We start from the raw sequence: 27903 nt of genomic DNA, 5'->3' as shown, positions 1-27903 counted from the left end.
GTCTATGCGTTCATGTATGTGCTGGCCTCGATCGAGTCGGGCAGCTCGGGCACAGCAACCTCGAAGCGGCTTTGAATCTGCTTGAGCACTTCGGCATCCTCATCGCTGGACACAAATGTGATAGCGAGACCCTTGGTACCGAAACGGCCAGCCCGACCCACGCGGTGCAGGTACGAGTCGGCATCAGAGGGCGTGTCATAGCTGATCGAGACGTTCACACGCTCCACGTCGATACCACGTCCAAAGATGTCCGTGGCCACCAGAATACGCTTTTCGAAGTTCTTGAATTGCTGGTAGCGCTTGATACGCTCGTCTTGAGCCAAGGCACCGTGGATGCAAATGGATGGGAAGTTGCACTCACGCAGCAGCTGGTCCAGTTGGTTGGCGCGCGAAATGGACTTGACAAAGATAATCACCTGGTTAAACTCGAGCGTGTCGAGCAGGTCATTCAGCTTACGGTTTTTGGCGGCCTCTTCAAGGCGCACATAATACTGCCGAAGACCATGCAGCGTGAGCTTCGTCTCGTCATCGACGTAGATTTCCAGAGGGTTCTGCATGAACTTTTTACACGTTGGGCGAATCTCTTTCGCAAGTGTCGCACTGAACATCATAACTTGCTTGTGGTGCGGCGTGGCACGGAAAATCTCTTGCACGTCCCGACGCATCTCAAGGTTGTCCAAGATCTTGTCACACTCGTCAATCACAAAATGCTTCACTTCGCTGGCCTTGAGCGATTTGTCACGCACCAGACCAGTCATACGACCCGGTGTACCCACCAGAATATGGGGGCACTTGGTCTTGTCAGCCAGCATGGCCTGATCCTCCTTGATCGGTGTGCCACCATAGACCACGGCCGTGCGCACCTCGGGCATGTATTTCGTGAAACGAGCATACTCATTTCTGATTTGGTAGGCCAGCTCACGCGTGTGGCACAGCACAATAACGGAGACTTCACCGTCCACAGGCTCGAGCTGCTGCAGCGACGCCAGTACAAACACAGCCGTCTTACCCATACCCGACTTGGCCTGGCACACCACATCCATACCCAGGATCGACTGAGGAATGCACTCCTGCTGGACTTCCGATGGGTGCTCGAAACCAAGATCACTGATCGCACGCAAAAGCTCGGGCTTCAACAAGAAGTCACGGAAGCCGGTTGAGTGAATACCCACATAGCTTCCCTTCTTGTTGCCTTCATCAGCACCACTGGCGGCGGGAGCACCGGCTGATGCACCAGCATCTGTCTGAGCGGCGCCTGAGGTAGGCACTGACACTTCTTCCTCGTAATCAATAAGATCTTCGTTCTCCATGGTCACGCTGTCGTGGGCCAAATGGTTGCGTCAAACGTTTCGTTCGCTCTTGCCCCGTGGTCGAAGCCACACGCGATGAGCTGCGGTAAATCACGTGACACTAAATGATGCACTCGACCATCAGCGCGACACGCGTCGTCCTGTTGGTGATGCGCACTGGCACCAGGGATGGATCGCGAAAGCGACCCAAGGTTGTGGTGGAGAGCGACGATGATACCCAAGCACTAGATCACGAACCAAGCCACGCGCACGTCGCAATGGCACAAATTGAGCAGGGTCTCTTGTGCGGCATATGCATCGAGTTATATGACCGACCATGCGTGTACGTCCTATGATTCTTACGTATTCAGTCTATCACCGTGCGGGCATGTGTTTTGCGCTGGATGCCTGGTCACATGGTTCTCTGTTGCTCAGGAAGTGAATGAGGATCCATATGATGAACGTCGACAGGGTCTTATTCGCCGCAAGAAAATGTGCCCAAGCTGTCGGGCTCAAATCAATACTCCACCAGTGGAGCTCTGGGCTCTAAAGGATGTTCTTGCTGCTATACGTAACTACAAGGGCGTGTCTATATCAAACACTAGTGAAATTAAGCAATCATTGTGGGATGGTTTGTTCAATCCAACAACGTTCTACCATGTAATACGCGATCAAGATGACGGCGTACTGCGCTGCGGCATTTGCTCAAGTGAAATTCTTGATGGCCAGTGTACAGGAAATGATTGCGGCATTGTCTATGAAAATTTATCCGATGAAGAGCAAGCCTTACATGCAGACAACGTGCATGCAGAATCTGAAGACGTGTCTGCTGATGAGGAAGAAGACGCAGGATCGTTAAATGACTTCGTGGTGGATGACAATGACGATGTGGGGCAAGAGATTGAGTCAGCCTCGGACGACTCGAGTATCGTGGCTGTATCACCGAAGCGTTCTGAGCAAGACATGTCTTCGTCCTCGGAGCAAGAAGATGATGATACGCTTCCAGATCCTTCCTACGTACGCCGCAAGCGTCTCGAGGCTCTATTACAGGCGCGCTCCCGTCGGCGTCATCCCTCAGGGCCGGCATCGCCTCCTACAGATTCTGAATCGCAAGACTATACCGATGAACACGATACCGACGACCATGGCGGTCACATGATTTACGACGAGGCGGAGGAAGCGTCGAGCGACGTGGCTTCCGTGTAGTGTACTCCGCGGACGACATAGGCGCTCCCTGTGCTTTATGATTAGCTGCATTGTCGTTTCGGCAAATCCTTTCTATTACATAATATCTCCTGCGATTACGACAGAGCGGCCCCAGCGTTGGGTTCCGCCTGAAGCTGCCCCACTAGATACCTAACAACGACATACCATGGGTAAGTGATTTGGCCAAGCCATGTCTCGTACTAATGCTTGCAGTTGAAGCAACTCTCCCTCCTCTTCCTTACGAGTACAACGCTCTCGAGCCTTTCATTTCGGCTGAGATCATGACGCTTCACCACTCGAAGCACCACCAGACGTACATCAACAACCTCAACGCCGCCAGCAAAGCCTCCGTTGAGGCTGAGAAGAATGGCGATCTTCAAAAGGTGCTCGAGCTTCAGAGTGCGATCAAGTTCAATGGCGGTAGCCACATGAACCACTCGCTCTTTTGGAAGATTATGGCTCCCCCGAGCCAGGGCGGTGGTAAGCTGGAGGATGGTCAGCTCAAGCAGGCCATCGAAAAGGAGTTCGGCGACATTGAAACGTTCAAGAACAAGTTCAACAGTGCCTCAGCTGCGATTCAGGGCTCGGGTTGGTGCTGGCTCGGTCTTAGCAAGACGGGCAACCTTGATATCGTAACGACCAAGGACCAGGACCCTCTTTTGTCGCACCACGCGATCATTGGCAGTGACATTTGGGAGCACTCGTGGTACCTCCAGTACAGGAACGACAAGGCCACCTACTTTAAGCAGTGGTGGAACGTTGTCAACTGGAAGGAGGCCGAGAACCGCTACAATGAAGCCAAGAAGGCCTCGCTCTAAATATGGCCATGTCATAGTTATATGAATTGAATTTGCTGCGTTGTAGTTTGTCTGCCATGCGCGGCCCATGGACGTGTCTGCACATGGGACGCTGGTATCGAAGTTAGACTTTTGCATTGACATCTTGTTGGGCCTGGGGCCGATGGTAAAGGTCCAGGGGCCTGTATCCAAACTTGCCCATAAAATCTCTCAGTCCTTCAGGACCCGACGTTCCGTATTTGTATGGCGCGCACGGTACCTCACCGCTTTCAATCGCGTGTAGTAAAGGAGTAAAAATCTGCCAGCTTGCCTCAAGTTCGTCATCACGAACAAAATTAGCATGTTCGTCACGCAGGCAGTCGAGGATGAGGGCTTCGTACGCTTCTGGAATATAGGCATCTTGGAACCGGCTGCGATACGTCATATCGAGCTCGACGGGGACTGTCAAATGGGTCATACCTGGCAGCTTGGCATTGATAGTGAGGTAGAGTGCTTCACCAGGCTGGATTCGGAGCACCAGCTCGTTTCGCTCAATCTTATCGTCGAATTTGTGTTTAATGTCACGGAACTGCACGCGAATCTCGACCTTGGCACCATCCAGCGCTTTACCTGCGCGCATAATAAATGGTACATCACGCCAGCGATCATTTTCAATCTTGAGCACGATAGCCGCAAAGGTGGGTGTGTTGCTATCCTTGGGCACCGTTTCGTCGTCCTTGTAACCGGGCTTGTCTTCAGTGGCTGTGTACTGACCCAGTAGGGCATGGTCTTTGGAAATAGGGCGCACAGAGCGCAGTAACTTTACCTTGGCATCACGAATGGCTTCAGGCGAAAAATTTGCGGGCTCGTCCATCGTAAATAGGGAAAAGACCTGGCACAGGTGGTTCTGTTGAATGTCACGAATGATACCAAATTTGTCAAAGTAGCCACCGCGACCCTCTGTACCAAAAGGCTCCTTGAAGGTGAACTGGACGTTATCGACCATCGAGTTGTTGAGCATATGTTCAATGAAGCCATTGCCGAAGCGGAAGGGCAGAATGTTTTTGATCATTTCCTTGCCGAGGTAGTGGTCGATCCGGAAAGTTTCATTCTCTGACCACATTTTCTTCATACTGGTCAACATCTCACGGCATGAATCCACATCGCGGCCGAATGGCTTTTCAATCACGATGCGATTCACGTTTCCTTCCGAGTAGCAGAACATACGTAGATGTCCCGACACGGGCACGAACACATTAGGAGGAAGCGCCAGATAAAATATGCGGTGCCGGTGTTGCCTATTCCGCTCAAACTCCCACTTGGATACCTGGGCGTTGAGTTCGCGGAAGGATGCCTCCTCGTCGTACTGCCCCGAGAGGTATCGACACATGCCCAGAAATGCATTTTGGTCTTCCTTTGGTCCTTCGAAATGCGACGAAATTCGCTCATGGAACTCTTGTTGTGTCATTTTGCTCCGAGCATATCCTACGATGATCGTATCTTTGGGAAGATCGCCATGCCGGAATAGGCGCAGCAGGGCCGGGAAGATCTAGGCGTGAGTCATGGCGCCACATACCTTTTTCTTAGCGAGGTCACCAGAGGCGCCGAACACTGCAGGGATGTTAGTCCACCGATTTCAGCCATCATACGTACCAAGGATCGTTGTATCCTTCGAAAGCACTTGCTGGCGTTCACTCGACATGTATGGCGGGGTGGACTGGTGCGATCCAAATTTTTTTTTTGTGGCGGCCTTACTCAAAAAGTCCCACATCGGGTCCCTACTGGCCCATGCGTGCGCCGCTTCTGCGGACGAGCCTACGAGGCGGCAAATAGGCTCATCCTCCTTCGGCCGACATGCTGCTTCTGCACCTGTCGGCCGTACGTGCACATGTGGGGCAGATCGACGTATCAGACACAGCCCGGACTGCGCGTGCGTGCAAGCGTCCCCCGCGGGGCTCAGTGAACTGTGTCGCGCCCCTTGTTGTCCCGATTCGCTTGACTTGGAATTAAACTAAAATTTCAGGCGATTTTTTTGTCTGGGAAAATGGGCGGTTCATAGGGGGTCTTTTTTGCAGAGGGTAAACGTGGAGACACTCCAAGCCACGCCGAAAAAAAGAGCCTCGAAGAAACAGCGCTTCAAACCGTCATGGACGAAAGAGAAGGGACGGGCACTGCTGGGCCAGATAAAAAGGTATCGACGCCCTCTTCGTCACTTGCCGTGGACAAATCGCAAATTCCACGGCCGTACAAGTGCCCGCTGTGCACTCGAGCCTTCTATCGGTTGGAGCACCAGACGCGCCACATTCGAACGCACACGGGTGAAAAGCCACATGCATGCACGCATCCAGGCTGTGACAAACGCTTCAGCCGCAGTGACGAGCTGACTCGTCACCTGCGCATCCATGCCAACGACAAGCGCAACGCCCCGGGCGACGGCAACGACCCCGCTCTCGATCGCAAAGGCGCTGCGCTCCCAAAAAGGCGCACGCGCGGAGCGCCGCGTGGACGCGGAGCGGCCAAGGCAGGCCGTCCGCATGTGATGCACGAGAGTGAATGGCCCCTGCCAGATGCCAAGGCATCGTCAGATGTGGCTCCGCCATCCGCCATGCCTCCAGCCCCTGTGCCTACATACCCATCGACGGTCCCCATGCGAGACGGCGGCGAAATGTCCGCGTTAGCGAGTCTTGCATCGGGCGAGCTAAAAGAGTTGCATCGACAGGAGCGCGAGTCCAAGGCGTATGCCATGCGGGCAGCCAAGTATCCTTACGATGAGCCGCGCTATGCGCACCAGGCTGCCTACGATCTCCCTCCCTCTCTGGGCCATGTGCCGCTGGACGAACGGTACGACTATGCTCCGACGTACGCGGATAGGTATCGCGAGATGCGCTACGAGCGTGATCCACAGCACGTGTTCATGCCGACCCAGATGATGCGGGCTTCCTATGCAGGGCGGTACGGAAGTCTGCCGCCCAGCCGCGAGGCGTCGCCAGGCCCCACTCCGCCGTGGACGTGGATGGACGATGTGCATGGTGACTATGAGACGGCTGCCTCATTCCGGTCGCGCGTGCGCAGCAATTATGTGACGCCGTCCGGCAGTCCCGTGCTGGGCCCTCTTCGTGACATGTCCATCTTTACTGCGCCGAACAGCCCCCTTCCCTCGCGTGCCGGCTCGCCCGTGCATGCACGCCCCGTGCGCCCTGACCTGCCCCGCGTGGCGTCGCAAGGCTCGCTATCGACGCTGCATACCGAGGGGCCGAATCACACGCCCGGCACGTCGCACCACCACGGCTCGATGCGGTTCCGCGCGCACCCCTATGACGCCCACACCCGTCGCCCTCACTACCATTTCGCGCCGCACTATACGTCGGCACACCCGCTCAGCACGCTGGGCGAGCGTAGTACGACGACGTCGGTGCACGCCGATCCCGCCGACGACCTGATCAAGGTGCCCGTCTCGCCATCCGCGTACGCACCGTCCAGCTCTTCGCATGTGCCATCACCCATGATGCGGTCTACGCGCGCGCGATGGGATGCTCCGCCCACGCCCGCGATGCACATGCGCTCTCACCTGGCCCACTCGGCGATCACACGCTCGGCCCCTGCGAGCGCGGCCAACTCTCCTCCTGGCTCACCTCATCTCCGCCCTGTGTTTCCTCCCGTATCCCATCTCGCGCCATATTCACCTGCGCATGACGCCAAAGCTCGCCCTTCGAATCGTGTGTTGAGTATGCCTCGCATGCACGACGAGTCGCATGAGGCGCCCGCGGATCGCATTACTCTTCCGCCGCTGGGCCCGTCGGTCTCGGGCCAGAAACCCATGACCCTATCATAGTACACCCATGGAGCTACCTAGTTATGGATCCTTTGCTTGCATCCACGGCGGCGCCGCCATACCCGGTGGTCGCCGCGGCAGCAGCCCAGGGGGCGGCGCACCCGGCGGCCCATGGCCGCTTGGCGCGCCGTACATCGGCGGCCACGGCGCTGGCATGCCCGGCGGCACACTGGGCGGCGGACGCACAGACGTATTCATAAGTGACTGCAGGAACGCCATCGACGTCATAGGCGCGCCACCCTGGCCTGTCGGCGGTGGCGGCGGCGGCGGCGCAGGTGGCCGACCTGCGAGCCCAGGGGGGCCGTGGGCCGCGCCACTCAGACCGGGCGGGCCGGCCGGACGAGGCGGGGTGCCGAGTCCTGGAGGGGCCTCGGCTAATGGGGCCGATGAGGGATGGCGCGCGCTCATCAGCTTGGACATGAGCATTTGCATAGATGCCATATCTGCCGCGCTGGGCTTGGGCGCCGCGCCTTGATCCGGTAGCGACGGTGGCAGCACGGATGGCGCAGCACTTTGGGTGGGCGGTGAGACCAGGGGCGAGTGTGTCTGTGACACGGGCTGGGAGTGAGCCATCCCACGTGCATGACCTGGTCCCGACGCGGCGCTCGTGTCAGCCTTGGGGACGGCGGATGATGATGCCGTGGGCGCAGATGGTCTCTTGTCGGCATCGCGACTCTGCAAGTTCTGCCACATACCGAAGAGATCCAGCGAGCCGATCGCAGGTGAGGACGTCCCGTGCTTGGTCTCCTTCGTATCTCGATGCACATCAAAGAACCGGGCAAACCGACTTGCCTGCTCGGCCTCGGTCTCTTCTGGGCCTTCTGTGGCGTCAGGCACAGGCGGCGCACTCGGCTTTTCACCGCGTTGCTGGCGCTCCATCTCACGCATCTGTGCCTTGAATGCCTCAATCGACTCGACGCCCGACGTGGCGGAGGGCCTGGTCTGTGTCCCATCGTCCTGCATCCAGGCAGGCACGCCTGAGCCTTTCTGCTCGTCGTGGGCCGGGCGGCGCCAACCGCGCTCATCGTCGTCGGGTCGCCGCATTCCGCGGTGCCGTGGCGCACCGGGCGCAGGCACAAAGCCGGAGGGCTTGAACGTCGCCGAGCGCCGCTCCGTGCCGTCTTCCGACGGTCCGCGACGAGCATGGCCAGCACGCCCAGATTCACGGCGAGGAAATGATGCATCTTGCGTATCCTTGCGCCCATCACGAGATCGAGACTGCGACATCGAGGATGCTGGCATATAAGGCTTCCACGGGCCGTACCATTCCTCCAACGACGCCATGCCCTGTGGCGCACGCACAAGAGGGCTGTATGAGAGCTCAAGCAGCATTTTTTTATCATACATGCAATCTTTCCGCTCATTCATGCCGGACATAGTATCTTCCGCTGCTGCCATGGTGAGCTCACGGTTACATACGCATATCAGCCATCAATCCCCCTGTTCCAAGAGAAGAAAGCGTCCCCTGCGCTGCGGTGGTCGTCGCTCGTCTGATCACGTGATAGAGAGCGCAGCGTACGCGCGTCGTCCTCGCTGGCCGTGCGGCTCGCAGCGGACGCTCATGTCGGATACAGAGATGGCACAGGCGCCTCCGCGAGAGGAGGAGGACCTGTTTGGAGACGAGGCATCGAATGACGGTGCACACGCTTCTGACGAAGACCGCATGGATGAAGAAAAGGCCGCGCTGGAGTACTACGAGGACGATGCATCTGCGTCGGCGCCGGTAATGGAGGAGCGGACAGCGTGGGTCAACGTGCCGCAACTCCCGATGCGGCGGACCAAGGAGACACTGCTGGCACGTCTGCCGAATTTTGTGAGATACAAAGACAGGCCCTTTGATCCTGCGTCATGGGACGAGCGCGATGACGACGCCGATGACGACGCCGAGGAAGTGGGCGACAAGCACGCGCGCAGTGTCTTGCGCACCATGTCAACCATACGGTGGCGCTGGCAGGATGCAGGTCCTAGCAGCTATACGCCCCAAAGCAATGCGCGTATCGTCCGTTGGAGCGACGGCAGCGAGTCACTGCAGATCGGCAGCGAGTTCCTTGATGTGACGCGGCATGCCGAGCCAAGCACTCAGGGCATGCCACTTACGTATATCTATGTGCCACACCCCGAGGAAGGCTTGTTGGAGGCTGAGTGTGCCGTGCGCACCTCTCTTACCTTCAAGCCCAACGTCCATTCAGAGACGCACAGCAAAATTGCCAGCGCCATTCGACACCAGCGCGGCATGCGTGTCGTGGCATCTACCGACGCCTTCAGCGACGTGGATCCTGAGCGTGAGAAAGAGCGCATCGAACGCCAGCTGAAAGACGCGGAGAAGCGCAAGCAACGCGAACGCATGAAGGCGCAGCGTGAGTCGAATGACTTTGATGGCGACTTGGACCTCGGCACGCGGCGCCACGGCGTTCGGGGTCGTGCGTCTCGGAGTCATGTCACCGAGTGGTCCGATGATGACGAGGGACCTGCAGCGCATGCATACGACTATGAAGACGAAGACGACGGCTTCATTGTACACGATGAAGAGGACGGAGACGAGCCTGAGGCGGACGACGACGACGTGGACCGTGCCGACCGCGATATCGAAGCTCACGAGCGCCGGCGACGAGAAGAGCATCACCAAGAGGGCGAGCATACAGAATAGGTTCTATAGATACTAGCGACGTGCCGCTCGCCTCGCCTTGCCCGGTCGCTTGGCTTTGCCGCCCTTCGGTCGCTGACCAGGCTTGCGGCGCGAAGGACCCACTTGGTCCGTGCTTTCTGCCGTATTCGACTTGTTGTGGCGCTTCTTGCCACCGAAACCATACTTTTCGTCGCGATACTGGCGCTTCTTGTTCGGACCGCGCTGTGTTCGCTGAGAGGCTTTACGCTCACCGAGCGCTTCTTCCAATTGCACATCAAACTCGTCGTCGTCCATATCCAGGCCCGTCTGACGCTTGCGCTTGAGTGCATTGACTTTCTCTTGCATATCGCGCTTGCTGCGCTGCCGCTCAAACAGTTTCTCTGTCTGGATCTTCTTGCCATACTTTTTGAGCTCACGCTGGCGCTTCGCATCCTCGGATGCTTTAATGCTGGCCGATTCATCAAGGAGTCGCTGACGCACACGCTCCATGTGCTCATCCGTCTTGACCATCTCTGCAAAGTAGTCATTCGGACGACTGAACGACACTTTGGCTGCCAGCACAAGCTCACGGCCGCGAATAGCCGCCGCGAGTGACTGGCGGTAGAAAGACAGTTCGCGATCGAGATCATTCTGGGCATCTGGGACCTCGTCGGCCGTTGCGTGCTCGTACACAAGTGACATGGTCTCAATCCATGGCATTTTGCCCGAGGTGCTGGGGCCATCTAATCTCATGTCCTCATAGACGCGCTGCATGGCTTCGGTGTTGTTAATGCGAATGCGGTTATGACGCGAGGCTAGTGCCTGCTCTGACAATGAGGCACTCGAGGGAAGCGAGTCCAGAGGAATCTCTTCCTCTTCATCATCATTTTCTTCTTCTTCTTCTTCTTCTTCTTCTTCGTCGTCGTCGTCATCCTCGTCTGGGACAAGACCACTACGCAGAATACTCGCGGCAAGAGAATCTTTCGGTGCAGAGGAAGAAGCATTCTTCCCATCCTTATTATCGATTTCCACAGAATTCTCATCTTCCTCTTCTTTCGACTCATCGTCAATGCGGCCCTCGCTGTCTTCCTCCTCCTCATCGTCCACGTCTTCTTCTTCAGCTTCGTCGTCAATGAGGTCCTCAACATCTTCATCGTCGTCATCTTCATCCTCCTCGTCATCATCCGCGTCTTCTTCTTCAGCTTCGTCGTCAATGAGGTCCTCAACATCTTCGTCGTCGTCGTCTTCTTCCTCCTCTTCCTCCTGCTCGTCCACGTCATCTTCTGCTTCATCGTCAATGAGGTTCTCAACGTTCTCCTCCTCCTCGTCATCTTCATCCTCGTCATCATTCTCGTCCTCATCCTCATCCTGCTCCTCGTCTTCCTCATTTCGAAGCTGCTCGAGGAGGGCCATGTCCATATCTCCCAGGCTGTCTGGACCAAGAGCACGCATCAATCGATCCAGTCCTTTTTGCGAAATACCTGCTTCATCCTCGCCTTCGTGCAAAGCTTCTTCATCTTCCAAGTCGTGGGGCACTACATCTTTAGCGCGCTGCGCGCGACGTGCCTGACTTTTGGCCATCGTGGAAGGAGGAAAAAATTGGGATGGCTTATGTCACACCTTTTTTTTTGGTGCCCGCTCGGTCCGTGCTCCTTGGCATGATGCATCCTGAGACGGATCCGGTCTTTTCGTCCTACATCCTCGGCACGGCGGCCGACTGGCAAGATCTAGTATGGCGTACCCACATACATGAAAAGCTGATCCCTATCGCCGTTTTATCGGTCGTGCATGCTGTCCGTATCAGCCACGGCACGCGCATGTTGAGCGGCGGTATCCACGGCCGACTGGGTCTGTTCCAGAGCATCGTGCTCAACCTCATCGTGCTTTTTGGATCGTCATGCCTCTTGTCCTTGTTACTCGGTATGCCATCGCCCCTCCTAATGTCTCCCTTTGCGATTGCGCTCTACACGTCTGTGCACACCATATTGTACGTATCGGGGCTCGGCACGTTTTTCGTGCAGCTCCATTCCAAGCCATCACTCGCGCGTTGCTTTGATCTGGTATTAGCATGTATTGATGCTGTATGCCGTACGGAGGGTATCGTCAGCTTGGGTCTCGTTCAGGTCCAGCGACACGCGAACCCTGTCATTGCGTCGTCGTGGTTCGTCCAGATTCTTGCTGGTGCGCTCGTATCGGGTGGTATGCCTCTGATCGCTGCCACATTTCATTTACACTCGCCTATGGGGCTTTGGCAAATGGGCACGCCTGCATGGGTTCAGCAGCCTTCCCGCCTCTTGCACGCAGATCTCATAGGCGGGGCTGTTGCCTCCCTGCTATTACTCGTGCTTACCAGTGGACATCTCGATGCCAAGGTGCCGTGGATACCGCGTCCATCGCCTACCTTTGCACAATGGCTTTCTTTACGGCACAAGCCCGACATGCATCGCGTCACGCACCTGCCATATCTGTCCCTACGCGAGGCTAAAGCCCTCGGCACACTCACCCTGTTCCTCTGTCTCACTCTCCCCATTCTATTCCGTCCAGCTGTACAAAAAGAGGCCAAGAAGGCCAAAGAATAACTACCATAGTCGATTCCCTGCGAACGAAAATCGCTGAACATCCAGCAGCGACATGTCCTGCTTCTTGCCCGGTGCACGAATGGATGGCGACTGCTGACCATACAGACCCACTGAGGCGGCGTTGTCTTCGCGCTTGTCAACCATCTCGGGAATTTGAGCATTATGGGCCATGGTGATGGGCATTTCCCCGATAGGCGGCCGGCCTTTGGCATTGCGCTGCTCTTCTTTCTCCCGTTCGTGCCAGGAAGCGTACCGTTGCTTGGCGTACGAGACGAGGTAGGAGCCGAGGAGCAGCTTGAACACAATGAGACTGAGCCATACAGCCAGTGTGCTGAAGAATACAGCGGTCGTCTGGATCACATACTCGAATGACGTACGTTCCTTAGGCAGGAACATGTACACGACCTGACTCGCCATGCGAATGAGTACACATACCAGCGGTAGTACAGCGAGACCGAGGCGACGAATGACTAGGGGACTTTGATCCACGAAGGACGACTGCCGCTGCGTGTATCCATCCATCGCGACGGACGATTGCGGTGGTAGGATATCGCGGCATAGCACATCAACAAAGCGCCCATACACAGCTGGGCGGATGTGATTTTGCTTGGCGATAAATGCATGTTTGAGCCAGTCGACCAGCACCTCGCTGATCAAGACGGTCAACACGGGATTGAGCGTGCGGAAGAGCACGTTGACGTAGGGGTATACTTCAAAGCTCGTCGGCAAGGGGCCAAGCGCTCCCGTTCCGCCCATCGCGCTTGCGCCTGACAACTCCATCAGATTGCGGAGACCAATCGTGCCAAGAGTCACGCCAAGCTGGAAGCGCTCCACGACATCCGCACATGCCAGCTGGAAAAGCGTCTCCTTTTCAAAGCGCTTGAACACGGTGGTTTTGATTTCGACAAATTGATTCGATAACAGCAGAGTAAGCAGCTCGTTGTCGTAGCTGTTGATGGCGACATTCAATGTAACGAGTTGGTATAGTAGGACGAATGTGTGAAAGATCATGTACGCCAGACACAGAGCATAGTAGCCCGCAATTCGGAGGTATGCGTGCGATCCGTCCGCACGCCGACCCAATGTGTAGCGCGATAAGAGCGTATCCAACACGTCCTGGCCAAACGAGCTACAGAGCCTGTCGCTAATTTCCAGCACACTGAAAATCACTGAGAGCTTGAGCACATCCTGACCCCGCACGCTGTGGTACATCTTACTGGCATCGGCCACGTGGGATAAAATGTAGCAGGTCTGCCAAACGAGCAGGCCCTTGAGAATATCGCACTTGTTCGAGATGGTGAGAAACTGCTTCTTGTTCGATCGCAGCCATGTCCATGTATTACGTGCCCAGCGAATCCATGCCATACCGAAACGCAAGGGAAGGATGGTTACCATGTACAAGAAGGCATTCAGGCTCACCAGCGTCCCGATCCACATCATTTGCTCAATCCACGCGGGCATCGCCATGAAATTGGACACGCGTTCCCACCGAAGCTCTTGCGTCGTCTCGTTGCTGGTGAGTAGTACCTCGTCCATGAGGTGGTCCCATAACGTAGAGGAGTGCGATTCGGTACCGCTAGACACCGTATATACATAGTCCCCAGCATCGAAAGGCGCAGATAGGCCGAGCACCGTCAGCACGGTATGGCACGCCCGACCGCACCACGAGTCCGACACAGCGTTGGGCGCATGTAGCTTGGTGGTGCGACGAATCGGCGTCGATGGCGTCGATGACAAATGCGCATGACGTAGATGCGTAGAATCTGATTCACGCAAAGAGCTTTTTCGTCGCTCTGTGAATCGTTCTGACAAACGCCGCGATCCTGGTCGGGGCGACACATCTTGCGGCCGCCGGATCTCCTCCTTTCGCGGGAATTCTGCGACCACAGGCGTCTCGAATGTAGAATGAGCTTCATCTTCCTCGTCCTCCCATACATCTTCTTCATGATGATGCGCTGGATTGAGTACGCCATCCAACCGCTTCGTCGGCGCTTCCATTTCGCCGGGCTGCCGTGGCATACAAGATGTGTGGATGTGGAGGAAATGCAACACCCACGCCCATTGCATGTCCGTCGACACGGACGAGCGTGACCATTTCCAGGCCGTGCTGCGCGCGTGGGATGACTACTTGCCGTACTCACTTCACCGGAACAATGAACGGCGTTCTTCGCTGTATGCACAGCCGCACGAACACCAGGCTATGCTCAGCCGCCTATCCACACCTGTGCCTGGACCGCCTGGCACGCCTGGCGCCTATGCAGGGTTTCGAGACAAGCTGAATGAGATGGATGATCGGATTCGACGAAACGCCGACGTATTGTCTTCTATGGCACAATTCTGTCATTCCTTCTTGGGAATCATGAACACGGAGCCAAGTATGCCTCCGCGCACGGAGCAGCCAACGCGCTCTGTATCGGACCGTGACCAAGATCGTGTGCGCACTGTGCTCAAACAAATGGTACGCGACTGGAGCCAGGAGGGTGCAGAAGAGCGCAAGCTGGCGTACGATCCCATTATTGAAGCCGTCGTATCCCGCGTGCCGCGAAACAGACGCGTTTTGGTGCCTGGTTCGGGGCTGGGGCGCCTGGCCTTTGAATTGACTCAACGTGGCTACGCGTGTCAAGGCAACGAATTTAGTTATTTTATGCTGATTCCTGCGCACTTTATCCTGAATTGCACGGAACGCATTCATCAGCATGCACTCTTCCCTTTTGTTCATTCAGCGAGTAACTGGCGCTCGGCGAGTGATATGCTGCGCTGTATCCACGTGCCTGATGTGCTTCCATCGAGTCTGCCAGAAGAGGCTGATTTTAGTATGGTGGCCGGCGAGTTCGTGGAAGTATATGCGAAGCCTGAAGAGCATGGCGCATGGGACGTCGTAACAACATGCTACTTTATGGATACAGCCAAGAACGTGTTGAGGTACCTCGAAGTGATCAATGCCGTGCTGCCTATAGGAGGCTTGTGGATCAATGTGGGACCATTGCTGTGGCATTTCGAACACGATACGGAACCGAGTCTGGAATTGACGTTAGAAGAGCTACTCGCTCTGGCAGTCGAGTGCGGCTTTGAGGTGGAAGAGCGCCGCACACTCGCACCGCAAACCTACACGGGTGCGCCCCTTTCCATGTTATCTCACCACTATGTCCCCGAATTCTGGGTTTGCAAAAAAGTACGGCACCATCCTATGGCGCCTAGCATATAGGGTATCTAGTCATCGTCTTCGGCATACGACGGCCGTGCATGATTCCGTTGCCGACTGCTTTGCCGCCGTCGAGGTGGCGAATGTCGGCGAACGAGGACAATGCGCCGTCGAGGTGGCGTAGGTGGCGGCGACTCGGCGGCGATCATCTCGTCCAATGATACGATAGGGCCAGAAGGATGAGGGGCGCGCGGCTCGGGTACTGAAGGGGCAGGTTTGGACTCAGGTTCAGGTCCAGGCTCAGGCTCGAGCTCAGGTACATCCCGTAGCTGCCGTGTCCCACTCTCTTCCAGCGGTGCCTGCTCTGGCTGAGGCTCCGGTACAGTAAGCACACTTTTGTATTCATCTTGCACACGCCGTGACACCAATAGTGCCGTGATAAGCTTGTCCCAGTTTTTCCATGCCCGTTTCTGTACTTTGGCACGCTCATTCTGGACTTCATGAGCTTCCAGCTGCCGAATAGCGTCCCAGACCAAGGACGCCGAGGCAGTGGGTACGACAATACCATTGAGTTTAGGCAAGCTGCGAAAGCGACGAAATTCAAAGCCCACAACAGCATCCGCAAAACTTACATTCAGTTGCTTGGCCGCTCGTGCTGCTAAATGATGCGCCACATGTGTGCCACCTGCCGGCAACATGGTAGGAACAAACAAGTCGACATTACCAAACGCATTTCGAGGCACATGGCCATCCACGACAGGTGGCGGCGTATACAGGCGCGTCTGGAACTCGGCAAACAAACCTTCCATCGCATCCTCGCCCGTCGTTGCCCGCACCTGCTCTTCCAGACGCTTTCCCGTGGTCGTGTAAGATCGTTGCTTCGTCCATTTTAACGGCTCTTCACCCGGCTTGACGTCACGGCCTACATTGTACCATTGCCGAGCGGATCGAAGCTGAACCACATGAGCACGCAGATATACAGGCTGCCCCTGGAATGTACCCACACGATGCAGCGGATGAATCACCTGGTCGCGGTGCAAATGGCGCTCAAGAACGTACACTGGGTGATCTTTAAAAGCGCCTGCACTGGTAGGCATAGGCTCACGACGCGCCTGGTCTTGCAATTCCACGTCTTCCACAGCATCACGGTCAAGTTTTTGGGGCCGATGAAGGGCCCTGACAACCCTGGCCCACCAGTCTGTGTGTCGTCCAGAAGGACGCATTCGCGCGACACGGGTATGCAATTGGCGCGTGTACCGGGCTGTCACGTCGCGAGCATATCCATCTTCCTCGAAAGCAACGACGTAAACCAGCTTGTTTTGACGTTGCGATGCATGGGGCTCCATATTACGCAGACCTGTAGCCTTTAAAAAGCCACGCACGGGATCTACCGTGAGCCAGTGCTGGTACGGCTTGCTGTATACCTCGACCCAGACGGTGGGCGGCGCTTTTTCGTCCAAAGGCTCGATATATAGCGTCTCTTCTTCTTCTTCTTCTTCTTCTTCAGCAGCAGCAGGTATGGACTTAGGACGTGATTGCGAAAATGTGTAGGAGCTAACTTGAGGACTTACGACCAATCGAGCAGGAACGCCCAAGGAGCGGCACAATGCACAAAACAGGATGGCTTTAGTCTCGCGCGACCCTAGCTGGGCATGCGCAGCCGCGACAAGATCCGTAGGAGACGCACAAATTTCTGGTGGCGGAAGTAGGCAAAGATACGTCGGCGTGGAAGTCTCAGCACCTGGCGGGAAGATGGACACCTCCGTCGCTGGATGCAGCTTATGCCGTGCTTCTTGCTTGTGCCGCTGCATACGCTGTGAAGGAGACTCAACGATCCATCCGTCGACCCATGTGTTCGGCGGTATTCTTACAGGCTGAAACGTATCAATACTAGGCTGTCGCCAAGCTGCCGCTGTAGCCACACGGGTATGGACATGAAAACGGCCGTGCCACCAGTGAATCAGATCTGTCATAAAGGCTTCGAACATACGCACACGCTGACGGCGTTCTGGTTCATGTCGAGGCTGTATGGCCTGCAGTTTCCGCAGCAGTATGTCTGGCACCATATCTTGCAGCGTATTGCGCAATGAAAGGTCGTTGCACCACTGATTTCGAAGTCGCGCCGCTGCGAGTATAGTTACCACATGGATCTGATGGATAAGCACTCGATTCTTTCGATCTTGAGGAGTAGCGATTGGTGCTTTGCGTTTCGGCGTCTCTTTAGGTTTGGAAAGTGTAATTTCAATGGCATTCTTCGGTTCATGGGGCCCGGGTGTATGTTCGTGGTACAAGTCGGCATACGCGTGCGGTTCGATATCTACCTCGTCCATACCGACGTCCTCCATTTCAACCTCTTCCATGTCTTCTTCTTCCGACATGGTCACGTTCATCGCGTCTCCCGCTTCATCCCTCGCTGAAGCCCTCGCCATGCTCCGGTCGTCGTTCTCCAAGCGAGCGAAAAATTCATCATCACCTCCACATGCACGAGTCGGACATCTACATGGCTATCGTCATGTCTGGGGAATAGGTACCGTGGCAGGACTTGGGTCCAGAGCGAAAGAAAGATCCATGGAGCGCAAGAAGTCGTCCGTGAATGGCGTAATTGTACTCGAATTTAGGTGCAAAGGGTCAGACTCGGTAAATTCCTGCTGGAACATAAGGGCCATATCAGGATCCACGCGCACAGGGGCTGAATGATGGGACTGCATCAAGAATGCAGACGGCTCGGGCAATCCGGATGAAGCATTCATATCCAAGGATAGAGGGTTGATCATCGATCCCTGCTTGGACGTAGACCCCACAAACTTCGCCCAAAACGTGTCGAGCTCTTCATCAGACACGGACGGCGACGTGGAATCGGACACCGACTTGGAGGGCGTGGAGAAGCCAGGACTTTGAGTGGGAGGATAAACCGCAGAGCTGAGCGAGGAATCGCTTGAGCCGCTGTTGGAAGCCGGCCTTTCTTGGCCCTTATCAGGAATGTACTTGAACTCGTTGCGCTTAGACAGTGTGCTTAGAACCGACATGGGTTCGAAGGAAGGCGAGCCCGTCCTGCTGGGCATGATACGATCTGCCCAGTGCGTAACACAATTCTCGCCTGATAAAGGTTTGGCCTCATGATCATTGTGGAGCGCATGCGACGCTACACGTTGCATGGCATCGTAGCCTTCTCGAGCAAAACTCGATATAGACGAAAGATATTGAAAAAGGCGGCTCATGATGCACAGATCCACCACGATACACTCGCGCTCATGATCCCAACTCTGCTGACCACTGCGCTCATGTAGCATGGCCAGATGTTTCAACAGTAGAAGTGCGGCAGCTGTGCACCAGTGACTAAAGTACCACATGCGCGCTGGCACAGAAACATCGTCAGGGACAAGCGTCTCGGATGGATCGCCATTCTGTGACTTGCCGACTTTCCAGCTGAACGCTTGACGGAATAAGTGCAGCAGATTCCGGGCACTACTGTAACACGTCTCACGCGACGTGACGTAGTTCGAATCATTCCAGCCACGCATGTAAAAAGGCAGGTGAATGCGCAGTAAGAGGTAATGCACAGCACCTAACCCGATCATGCGATGCAAGTTCTCGGACGACTCGAACATATTCACGGCATGATCACTTGTAGAGGGCCACATGCTGGGCAGCACCGACAAAATTTCCATGGCCTCATCGTGCAGCTGGCAAATGTAGGCGTAATTCTCTGCCCTTGGCATCATGAGTGGCGATGAACGGCAGTACAAGTGCGCCAGTTTGAACTTGAGTTGCTGGTATGGTGTCAAATACTTAGATCGCTGTTCTGTGGTACCAAAGATGGAGGGAAAACGTTCCTTGTCGAAGGGAATCAGCGGGTACCGCTTGATTGTCATGGTCGCGAACCAGTCTTGCGTACAAAGGACGCAGTATACCTGCACACTCCTCGAAGCCTCTTCAAATGGCATGTCGGGAGGCGGCTCTACATCCATGTCGAGTAAAAATGCCACTTGAACCGCGTGTCCAATCAAACAACTGGCCATGCCTGGCGACCGGGAAAAGCCCAAACAGCACACCAGGGTGACCATGATGATGACAAAGTTGATATTGGGCTCGTCCAGCACGGGTAATGACGAAAGGCCAATAAGAGACTCACGAATGTAGCGCTGAAACAAGGGGAGCGAATCTTTGTCATTGCGCAGAATGTCTAGTTTCGTGTCTCGCGAAATGACTAGCGAAAGGGAGCAAATGGCCAAACAGGACGACACTGAATATATGTATCGCGTAAGTTCATCTTTATTGAGCTTTTCCACAAAATCTTTCTTGTGCATCACCTCATTTTGGAGAAGCACAACATCGTTCAGGTAGGCCTCGACACATTTTTTGTCCACAATACAACTGATCCAGTGCATTTGCCCATTGAACGAGTCGAGAATTGAGGCCAAAAGCTTAATGTTGGGAGTATTTAGCAACATTCTTGATAGGACGCGCCTGCGCTGTGCCAAATCGGTCGGTTGTAGAAACATGCTGAGCATGAAGGATGCGTCGGAGATGCTATTCGACTGCATCTCTTCCAAATTATGCGTCTCGCTCTGTACAGTACTCAATTCTTTGCCAGACTTACTGTCTCCCATTCGATCGATCTTGTCCAAAAGAGCATCGAATTTGGATTCAAGCGATGCCATGCGCTGAATCAGCATCATGTTGTCGGGTGCATCCCGCCCAACACGCTCTGGCACGACACCTTCTTGCCATGTGCACAGGTGCGCTTCATTTCTGTCTCTGCACGCACCACAAGGCCACCCACGATCGCATTTGAGTTTTCTTCGGCGGCAGGAATTGCAGCTATGCGCCTTGGTTCTCTTACGCGGTGGCGGTTGAGTGGCGGCGTCCGAGTCCGTCGATGTACTCGTCATAGAATGCGCTTGAAGCTTTTGAGAATCAAGAAAGTCCAGTTCTTCCATATGTATCAGTAGATCTGGCTCTCTTCTACCCAATTCAATGGCAAGCTACAGCGCTTACTCGGACAAGCCACGCACAAGAACGACTCGCTTCAAGGTGGCGGATCCAAAAAAGTCGGCGCCTAAGCGTCCAAGTCACGTGGACAAAATCTCGCCTCGAAAGATGCGTGCTGAGCATTTCATCGGCGTACGATTAAGCGTGCGTCACAATGCGGCAGGAAAATGCGCGCGGGCGCGGAGCACATGCGCCTGGCCAGCGCCCGTACCAGCGTCGCCATGAGAATTCATGGCGTAGTAACTCCCGATATGCCCATCCACGACCGCCTCCTGAGGCGGAAACGCACCCACGTTACAACAGCCACCATCGGTCATTCTCTCCGTCGCAGAGTAGCACCAGCGGCAGGTGGTGGCATCGATACCCACATGGACGCTCAGACGAACCAGATCGAAAGCGTCGACGCGATAATACGCCGCCTCCTCCTCGACAGGCACCCTCTACTCGCTTCGACCGCTCAAAACCGCCACTTCGCGACGAGAATCGTCACTTGGCTCGCAGACAAAATCATGACTTGTCCGCGCAAGGACACTTTGATCGATCACGGCATACGCCTACTTCTAGGTGGCAATCAGGAAATAATGAGGCGCCACCTCAGCAGCATGAAACAACACCGGATGCTCAGGAAGCGAAACCGCCTCCTCCGCCTCCAGGTCCGCCGCCGATGAAACCCAAGCCCAGTCGCCTCGAACGTGCTCCTTCAGACACCACGTCTTCTCTTGTTGATGCCTACGAAATTGTTGCGCAGGTAGGCGAGGGCACGTATGGCCAGGTCTACAAGGCAAGTGCTGGCTCATCGAGCCGATTGGTGGCCCTAAAAAAGATCAGAATGGACAACGCTAGAGAAGGTTTCCCTGTCACATCTATGCGTGAGATGAAATTGCTTCAGGCGCTACGCCATGAAAACGTGATTCGTTTGCACGAGACTATGACGAGCCGCACGGGATCTGTATACATGGTGTTTGAGTACATGGAGCATGATTTGAATGGCTTACTCGTGCATCCGGAAGTGTCTTTTACGCACGCGCATATCAAGTCTCTAGCGCAGCAGCTGCTTCGTGGCTTGGCTTACCTGCACTATCGAGCTGTACTACACCGTGATCTTAAAGGATCAAACTTGCTGCTGAACCGGCAAGGCATACTCAAAATTGCCGACTTTGGTCTTGCACGAACGTACTACAAGCGCAAGAAGGGTGATTATACGAACCGTGTTGTGACGCTGTGGTATCGGCCACCAGAGCTGCTTCTTGGCGCTACGCAATACGGCGCGGAAGTCGATGCATGGGGCGCGGGCTGCCTCTTTCTCGAGCTTTTTCAGCGTCGTGCAGTATTCCAGGGTCGTGATGAAATTCACCAGTTGCAGGTCATGACGCGAGTGCTCGGTCCACTATCGCCTGAGGCGTGGCCCGACGTCCAATATATGCCGTGGTACGAGCTCATGCGACTCGAACACAAGAACGATGCCTCGAAAGATACCCAAAGCTCCTCTACTGTGGGAACGTTTCACAGCGACTTTGGCGGTTTGCTCACGGAGGGAGCGATGTCGTTAGCGGAAGGACTTCTTGCGTACGACCCTCGGCGGCGTCTGAGCATGTGCGAAGCACTCCAATGCCCCTATTTCACGAGCGAGGCACCAGCGCCTGAGCCACCCGCCGAGCTTCTATCTTCTCTCGACGGCGAATGGCATGAACTGCAATCCAAGCTTGCGCTGCGCCACGCCCAACACCAGGCCTCCAAGCAGGTTCCTTAGCACCAGGCAGCACGCCACGTATATATCACGTGATAAAACGAAGAAGTGGGCGCGTACAGAACGAGGGGCGCCGTGTGGTGAAACGATACCCCCCACGGCTGTTCAGTGCGAAGCGTGAATTGTGCTGGAGCGTTCATTGAAGCATGGTAGACTCGACAAAGACCCATGGTGCAGTGGCTGCTGCGCCGACACCAACCGTTGAGATTGTGAAGCAGCCAGGTGGTCGTCCGGACCAAAAGCACCACAATGGTGAAATGGACCGACTCAAGTCGGAGATAGACCAGACACACGCCAAGATCGCGCAGATCCGTGCTGCCCTGTCTGGTGAATCGCTGGCTGATTCCCCATCGGGTAAGCGCCGAAGTGCTCTGAAGGATGAGCTCACGGCACTGCGTAATCAGCAGGCTGGCCGTAAGGGCACTCGTGGCAAGGTGTTTGACGAGCTAAAGCAGGTGCAGGACGACATCGCGCACAAGATCAAGGCACTGCAACAGGCCAAGTCGAAGGCTCCATTCAAGTCTGTGTCGGAGCTGGACGCTCAGGTGGCGCAGATTGAAGCGCAAATCGAGTCCGGCTCTATGAAGATTGTCGAGGAGCGCAAGGCGCTAAATGACATCTCGACGCTGAAAAGGTCGCGCAAGTCTGTGGAACAGTTCGGCGAGCAACAAAAGGAGATCGATGAGCTCCGCGCCCATGTGGCTGACCTGCGCTTGTCGCTTGACGATCCCGAAATGGCAGCGGCCAACAAGCGCTACGAGGAGATCAAGGCGGAGATGGACGAGCTGTCCAAGGAGCAAGAAAAGTTGTTTGGCAACCGTGGCAAGCTACTGTCGCAGCGCACGGCGCTGTCTAAGCACCTCGACGAGCTGTACCAGGCCCGCCGTGACCGTCTCACTGCGTACCACGCCGAGAACGACAAGTTCTTTGCGCGTGTGCGTGCGGAACGCGAGCGTCGTCAAGAGGCTCAGCGAAAGGAGCGCGAAGAAGCCGACAGGATGCGTCAGGAGGCCGAGATCCAGGCTCTGCGTGAGGATGCCGCGCTGCCTGCGTTCGCCAAGGAAATTGAGGATTGCGATGTGCTGATCCGCTATTTCAGTGGTGCATCCGAAGAAGACACGAAGGGGGAGAATGTGACACAGTCCGCGTCCAACTCGCAGCCCGAGGTGCCTAAACCGGATGCGACTGTGCCGGAGGGCGCTGTTGTGGCTCGCAAGAAGGGCGATGAAGATGACTACTTTGCCGGCACGGGCACGGGCAAGAAGAAGGGCAAGGGTAAGAAGAGCGGCCAGCAGGCGGCCAAGGCGCACGGCAGCGACGAGGCTGGTGGCGCGTTCAACGTGCCGTTTGGCATGCTGTCAGCCCTGCTGAGCCTGAGTATCCCGCCGCCCACGAACCAGGCTGACGTTCCGCGCCTCGTGGACAACATCAAGCTGAAGCGCGAGTACTTTGTGTCGAACCAGCCGCATCAGACACAGGAAAATATGCGGAAGGTCGAGGAGAAGATTGCGGCCTTGCAGGCCAAGACGGCCTCGAAGGAGACGCCTGCGGCGGCCTAAGAAGGCCGGGGGGGATGTCGATGTGGTCCGAGGTGTGTGCCATGTACTTGTGCAGCAAAGCGCAGGGAACACAAAGTTTCGCTCAGGTGCGCTTGGAGAGGTGAGAGTGCAAGCAGCATGAGCCTGTAGTGGGTTGTAAGTGAATAGTACGTACGTTTTTGCGCCGCGGCTGAGCGACGGCTTCAGGAGCCATGTCAGTGTCGAATTTCGGTAGGGGACATGCTTGGCCTGAGCTGCCAGGGCGGAAATGACATCCGCGAGGCTGCTGAGCGACTTGTTGATGCTTTGCGCCTCTTTCAGGCGCTGTGCATCGTTGGCTGAGCCACTTGCCGCGAGGCGCTCAGAGCCGGCTAGGTCCACGAGATTGAGTGTAGCATGCGTAGTGGCCGTGGCATCCGGCCGTGTGCATTCGCCATGCACACGCAGCGCGAAAATCGAGTGGCTGCGGCTTGAACGCTCATTCATTCGCGTTGCTGCCACCTGGCGCCGCTTTTGCGCGCGCGCCAGAAGCGCATACACGTCCTCTGGCTTTGCTAGGGGCTCCACGGCCGCATGCTCAACATGCGTGTGTGTCGGTGTGTGCTTGATCTCACAACGGCGCGATGCATCGCTGAGCAGGTCAGATACCTGGTCAAGGTACACTTCGACCATTTGGGCCTCAAAGGTGTATGACCAGCCATGTGTGCGCTGCTTTTCGGCGGTGCGCCACAGCATGTGCATAGCACGTGGAATCAGACCGGCATCGTTGTCCAAGGCGTGGGCAGCATGCTGCCAGTCGATGCCTGCACCGCCTTCGAGCGTGTGTGTCTTGCCTGACCCCGTCTGCCCGTAGGCAAAGATGGTCGTATGGTAGCCATCCAGCACGCTTTGCAGCAAATCTGAGACTTCAGCAAACACATCCGACTGCGTCGCCGCAGGTGGAAATACGTGGTCGAACGCAAAGGCGTGCGTCTTGACGGATGCATGGCCCATCGCGCTCTCCGATGGCACATGCACCTCGAGCTGCGTCGCAAGAAGCGCCGCGTCAGGATACCGCCATTCGGCCACGGGATCAGCACGCGCCGCGGGTCTTACTCGAGCATAGACACGCACATTACCACGCAGTTCCTGGACTTGGTTGTGCAAGTGACGCCTTAATGCATCAGCCTCAGCTAGGCGCGCCTCAAGATCACGGGTATGCGCGAGGGCATCCGAGGCCTCGGTACGCAGCTGTTGCGTCCGTGCATCGTGCGTCCGAAGCTGTGCCTCGAGATCAGAGACGCGTGCTGCCCAAGTATGCTGCGCCGACGCTTGCTCTGATGCTTGTTTTGTATGTTGCTCCAGCAAGTCTCGTAGCCTCTTGATTTCCTCGTCACGAGCTAGCACATCAGCCTGCAGCGACGCTACTTGCTCCTCACACTGTGCTCGCAATAGCTCGACTTCATAGTCTTGGTATCCACGCCACTCATGACCTGGTGGTCGATTTTCCTTCGCAATCCGGCGCTCCTCATCCAGTTGCTCATCCAAAGTACGCGTGCGCTCGCGCCGCTGCTCCTGCGCCGCCCGCTCTCGAAGACGCGTCGCTTGCATGCGCTGAGCCTCGAGAGCAAAGAGATGGCGCATATCAGACGAAGCTGCCTGTGGTGCTTTAGCGGGAGCGCGGCTACCCGCGTCTCCCACGCGGCGTGCACGCACGCGCTGCGGCGAAGCCGATCGCGTCCGCGTCGGTGGCATGCAGTCTGGGAGTGGGAGAGAGACCAACACACGCCCACGGATCGCGTCGACGTCACGTGGTGTTTGCGTGGAGACACGCCTTGACCTACTTCGTGGCCAGGCACCGCGGGGGCACGGCGCGTGCTATGGTGGGTATCTAGGCAGAGGCCGTGAGGGCTTGAGTCGTCACTTCGACTGCGTGTGAGTGGCGTAAGTAACATACCCCATGGGCGTTTGCACAATGGGCACAGTGGCTCGTGGCGTTCCATAAGCCACCGGTTGATGCAATGCATGTGGAATTCATGCGTGCATTCGCCGACAGCTGCAAGCATTAGCACGTCAGATGGCGTACACACCTAGTGGACATGCATCGCCAGGATCACGGCAAGCACCACATACACCATCGAAATAATTTTGGCAGATGCCGCAAACATCGTCTGGGTCACGCACGTTCCAGTCTGGGTGAGTGCTACCAGTACGTACGCCAGTAGCCAACGGGGTGCCAGTTTCTAATGTGCACCTTCATGATGGCCGGAGACCTTGGGCGCGAGATCGTAAAGCGCGGCTATGTAAGCCATACACACCTCCACTGCGGCGCGTCGCTGGAGCTCTTCATTCACCAACAAGCTCTGTGTCTCGCATCACAAGGAGCGAGGGCGTTGGGCAGCGTGAGCCTTAGGCGTCGTTTGATGCACTATGGGAAACACGCAGTCACTCTACCATCTCCAAGATAGGAACCGAGATGGTACGCGGCCTCTTACACCATCCGAGTCCACCTCACAGACAAGTCGTGAGGCAGAGGCTGTTGTGACGACACACCAGCCGGGACACTTGTACTCTCACACACTCAGTCTCGAAGCATGCCCTGACATGGAGGCAAAAGCTTCTGATCAGCGAAATTTGGCCTACTCTACCCATCCCAACGCGAGAGCCATCGTAGCTGGCTCACAATTTGCTCGCTACGGCGCCAGTGATACAAGCTTGAACGAGCCGGCTAGTACGTCGTCAGATGCCAGCAGCTCCGTGTCGCTCTCTGAGATTGATGCACCATCGCGTGATTCCCCTATCGAGCGCAGCGAGATTTTGCAACGGCGAGCGACCGGCGTGCATCTTGAGGTCAACACGGACCACGAACCTTTGCCTTCTACACCCTCGACGCTGGACGTCAAGACACCCCGTGTCTCTGCCTCATACTCCATGTGCAAGACACCCCCAGGGAATAGTGGTGACGACCGCAGCATGAGAATTGCACAGCGATCTTCTGTCTTGTTTAGCGATGATGTTCCGTGGAATGTAAACGAGACACCGCGCACCGGTTCTAGGGAGCCTGACAGTGATGACGACACACATCCTCATGTCAATGCTAGGCTCAGATCACTCCCATCATACCTCAAAATCCCTACGGCTATTCCACGCTCCTTCACAAGCTCGCGCATCGCTTTTGATGACGCTGGTGCAGCTGCCGATTCGAGTCGTGCGTCGAAATTTTGGCCTCACGATACCAAGACACCCAACAGAGAACCAGAATCTGGCGCCATATCCGCGCCGCTTATCGGTTCCACGCCGCACGACTCAAAGTCGTTGTCTGCCGAGTTCCAAGGCCTTGGTCTAAGCGCAGCGGCTGTACCTGATGGCAAGCAAGACGCCGTTTCTTCTGCCACGCACCCAACTCCCAATGTCCCTCTCACGCCCGTTAATTTGATTTGGCGTGGCCGCGGAAAACGCGTCTATGTAACCGGCACATTTGCTGACGAATGGCAAAGCAAAATTCCTCTCCGCCAACTGCGCCCGCAAACACCATTTTTGGGCACAGTCTACCTCCCGCCAGGCACGCATCGGCTCAAGTTTATTGTGGACGACCGCTGGCGCGTGTCTCCAGACATGGATACGGCCACAGATGGCGATGGTACCCTCGTGAACTATGTCGAGATACCTAACCTCCAAGATCATTCCCGCACGTCCATGACACGTATGAATGCCAAGCGTGATGACACATGGAAGCGAGCGATGCACGAGCTCAAAACCGCTCATTTGTCGCCTCGTGGCGAGTGGGAAGAGCTGAGTGACGAATTGCCTGGTCTTTCTGAAACGATATGGACGAGTCATGTGCCGTCCTCCGTGGAATTGGCCCAAGAAGCCGAAGAACACATGCTGGAGCAGGCTGACCATGTCTCGGAGAACGAATCGTCGCTGCTTCCACGGCCACCACAACTACCCCGACAACTCGAAAAAGTTATCCTTAACGCTGGTATATCCAGTAAACATGAACCTATTCATGCCAAGGCAGCTCTTGTGGACGATAATAGTGTGCTGCCTGCGCCAAATCACGCTGTGCTAAATCACCTGGCTACAGGCGCTATCAAAAATGGTGTACTGGCTATGGGTACAGTGTCCCGCTACAAACACAAATACGTAACTACGGTACTGTACCGTCCCGTGCATATGTAAAGCTTTCTACCCTTTGCCCTATCAGCCTTATCCCAA

At 55.9% G+C, this 27903-nt stretch overlaps 18 protein-coding genes across 18 annotated transcripts; 9 read left to right on the top strand and 9 right to left on the bottom strand.

The window, feature by feature from the left end:
* Nucleotides 1-2: 2 nt before the first annotated feature.
* MRET_2163 (ATP-dependent RNA helicase UAP56/SUB2) lies at nucleotides 3-1310 on the bottom strand (the record flags this gene model as incomplete). Its single annotated transcript, XM_027628790.1, has 1 exon — nucleotides 3-1310. The coding sequence occupies one exon, from the start codon at nucleotides 1308-1310 to the stop codon at nucleotides 3-5; it is 1308 nt and encodes a 435-aa protein (XP_027484673.1).
* Nucleotides 1311-1459: 149 nt separating this feature from the next.
* MRET_2162 (zinc finger protein (RING finger)) lies at nucleotides 1460-2495 on the top strand (the record flags this gene model as incomplete). Its single annotated transcript, XM_027628789.1, has 2 exons — nucleotides 1460-1632; nucleotides 1661-2495. The coding sequence occupies 2 exons, from the start codon at nucleotides 1460-1462 to the stop codon at nucleotides 2493-2495; spliced, it is 1008 nt and encodes a 335-aa protein (XP_027484672.1).
* A 166-nt stretch (nucleotides 2496-2661) lies between these two features.
* Nucleotides 2662-3313, top strand: MRET_2161 (superoxide dismutase, Fe-Mn family; the record flags this gene model as incomplete). The annotated part of the gene is made up of 2 exons (XM_027628788.1): nucleotides 2662-2665; nucleotides 2709-3313. The coding sequence occupies 2 exons, from the start codon at nucleotides 2662-2664 to the stop codon at nucleotides 3311-3313; spliced, it is 609 nt and encodes a 202-aa protein (XP_027484671.1).
* Nucleotides 3314-3416: 103 nt separating this feature from the next.
* On the bottom strand, nucleotides 3417-4973 carry MRET_2160 (glucose-6-phosphate 1-dehydrogenase; the record flags this gene model as incomplete). The annotated part of the gene is made up of 3 exons (XM_027628787.1): nucleotides 3417-4820; nucleotides 4848-4882; nucleotides 4925-4973. 3 exons carry the CDS (start codon nucleotides 4971-4973, stop codon nucleotides 3417-3419), a joined length of 1488 nt encoding a protein of 495 aa, XP_027484670.1.
* Nucleotides 4974-5417: 444 nt separating this feature from the next.
* MRET_2159 (zinc finger protein) lies at nucleotides 5418-7103 on the top strand (the record flags this gene model as incomplete). The annotated part of the gene is made up of 1 exon (XM_027628786.1): nucleotides 5418-7103. The coding sequence occupies one exon, from the start codon at nucleotides 5418-5420 to the stop codon at nucleotides 7101-7103; it is 1686 nt and encodes a 561-aa protein (XP_027484515.1).
* A 21-nt stretch (nucleotides 7104-7124) lies between these two features.
* MRET_2158 (inverted formin) lies at nucleotides 7125-8535 on the bottom strand (the record flags this gene model as incomplete). The annotated part of the gene is made up of 2 exons (XM_027628785.1): nucleotides 7125-8494; nucleotides 8523-8535. 2 exons carry the CDS (start codon nucleotides 8533-8535, stop codon nucleotides 7125-7127), a joined length of 1383 nt encoding a protein of 460 aa, XP_027484516.1.
* A 129-nt stretch (nucleotides 8536-8664) lies between these two features.
* On the top strand, nucleotides 8665-9750 carry MRET_2157 (RNA polymerase-associated protein LEO1; the record flags this gene model as incomplete). Its single annotated transcript, XM_027628784.1, has 1 exon — nucleotides 8665-9750. The coding sequence occupies one exon, from the start codon at nucleotides 8665-8667 to the stop codon at nucleotides 9748-9750; it is 1086 nt and encodes a 361-aa protein (XP_027484722.1).
* A 12-nt stretch (nucleotides 9751-9762) lies between these two features.
* On the bottom strand, nucleotides 9763-11289 carry MRET_2156 (rRNA-processing protein EBP2; the record flags this gene model as incomplete). Its single annotated transcript, XM_027628783.1, has 1 exon — nucleotides 9763-11289. The coding sequence occupies one exon, from the start codon at nucleotides 11287-11289 to the stop codon at nucleotides 9763-9765; it is 1527 nt and encodes a 508-aa protein (XP_027484514.1).
* Nucleotides 11290-11366: 77 nt separating this feature from the next.
* On the top strand, nucleotides 11367-12287 carry MRET_2155 (uncharacterized protein; the record flags this gene model as incomplete). Its single annotated transcript, XM_027628782.1, has 1 exon — nucleotides 11367-12287. One exon carries the CDS (start codon nucleotides 11367-11369, stop codon nucleotides 12285-12287), a length of 921 nt encoding a protein of 306 aa, XP_027484511.1.
* MRET_2154 (cytomegalovirus gH-receptor family protein) lies at nucleotides 12288-14354 on the bottom strand (the record flags this gene model as incomplete). Its single annotated transcript, XM_027628781.1, has 1 exon — nucleotides 12288-14354. The coding sequence occupies one exon, from the start codon at nucleotides 14352-14354 to the stop codon at nucleotides 12288-12290; it is 2067 nt and encodes a 688-aa protein (XP_027484512.1).
* MRET_2153 (carnosine N-methyltransferase) lies at nucleotides 14353-15492 on the top strand (the record flags this gene model as incomplete). The annotated part of the gene is made up of 1 exon (XM_027628780.1): nucleotides 14353-15492. One exon carries the CDS (start codon nucleotides 14353-14355, stop codon nucleotides 15490-15492), a length of 1140 nt encoding a protein of 379 aa, XP_027484509.1.
* Nucleotides 15493-15497: 5 nt separating this feature from the next.
* MRET_2152 (xeroderma pigmentosum group C-complementing protein) lies at nucleotides 15498-17858 on the bottom strand (the record flags this gene model as incomplete). The annotated part of the gene is made up of 1 exon (XM_027628779.1): nucleotides 15498-17858. One exon carries the CDS (start codon nucleotides 17856-17858, stop codon nucleotides 15498-15500), a length of 2361 nt encoding a protein of 786 aa, XP_027484510.1.
* An 81-nt stretch (nucleotides 17859-17939) lies between these two features.
* Nucleotides 17940-20369, bottom strand: MRET_2151 (fungal Zn(2)-Cys(6) binuclear cluster domain protein; the record flags this gene model as incomplete). The annotated part of the gene is made up of 1 exon (XM_027628778.1): nucleotides 17940-20369. The coding sequence occupies one exon, from the start codon at nucleotides 20367-20369 to the stop codon at nucleotides 17940-17942; it is 2430 nt and encodes an 809-aa protein (XP_027484507.1).
* A 206-nt stretch (nucleotides 20370-20575) lies between these two features.
* MRET_2150 (CTD kinase subunit alpha) lies at nucleotides 20576-22171 on the top strand (the record flags this gene model as incomplete). Its single annotated transcript, XM_027628777.1, has 1 exon — nucleotides 20576-22171. The coding sequence occupies one exon, from the start codon at nucleotides 20576-20578 to the stop codon at nucleotides 22169-22171; it is 1596 nt and encodes a 531-aa protein (XP_027484508.1).
* Nucleotides 22172-22314: 143 nt separating this feature from the next.
* Nucleotides 22315-23727, top strand: MRET_2149 (nuclear segregation protein; the record flags this gene model as incomplete). Its single annotated transcript, XM_027628776.1, has 1 exon — nucleotides 22315-23727. The coding sequence occupies one exon, from the start codon at nucleotides 22315-22317 to the stop codon at nucleotides 23725-23727; it is 1413 nt and encodes a 470-aa protein (XP_027484565.1).
* Nucleotides 23724-25440, bottom strand: MRET_2148 (kinesin family member C1; the record flags this gene model as incomplete). The annotated part of the gene is made up of 2 exons (XM_027628775.1): nucleotides 23724-23850; nucleotides 23882-25440. 2 exons carry the CDS (start codon nucleotides 25438-25440, stop codon nucleotides 23724-23726), a joined length of 1686 nt encoding a protein of 561 aa, XP_027484564.1.
* Nucleotides 25441-25576: 136 nt separating this feature from the next.
* MRET_2147 (anaphase-promoting complex subunit 11) lies at nucleotides 25577-25945 on the bottom strand (the record flags this gene model as incomplete). Its single annotated transcript, XM_027628774.1, has 4 exons — nucleotides 25577-25614; nucleotides 25643-25741; nucleotides 25776-25877; nucleotides 25903-25945. 4 exons carry the CDS (start codon nucleotides 25943-25945, stop codon nucleotides 25577-25579), a joined length of 282 nt encoding a protein of 93 aa, XP_027484561.1.
* Nucleotides 25946-26115: 170 nt separating this feature from the next.
* MRET_2146 (SNF1 kinase complex beta-subunit Gal83) lies at nucleotides 26116-27867 on the top strand (the record flags this gene model as incomplete). Its single annotated transcript, XM_027628773.1, has 1 exon — nucleotides 26116-27867. The coding sequence occupies one exon, from the start codon at nucleotides 26116-26118 to the stop codon at nucleotides 27865-27867; it is 1752 nt and encodes a 583-aa protein (XP_027484560.1).
* Between the last annotated feature and the right edge of the window lie 36 nt (nucleotides 27868-27903).

Source organism: Malassezia restricta, chromosome III, assembly GCF_003290485.1.
Source record: "Malassezia restricta chromosome III, complete sequence".
Classification (NCBI taxonomy): Eukaryota; Fungi; Basidiomycota; class Malasseziomycetes; order Malasseziales; family Malasseziaceae; genus Malassezia; species Malassezia restricta.
Note: the sequence above shows the minus strand (reverse complement) of the source record. Positions and strands in the feature narration are given on the sequence as shown.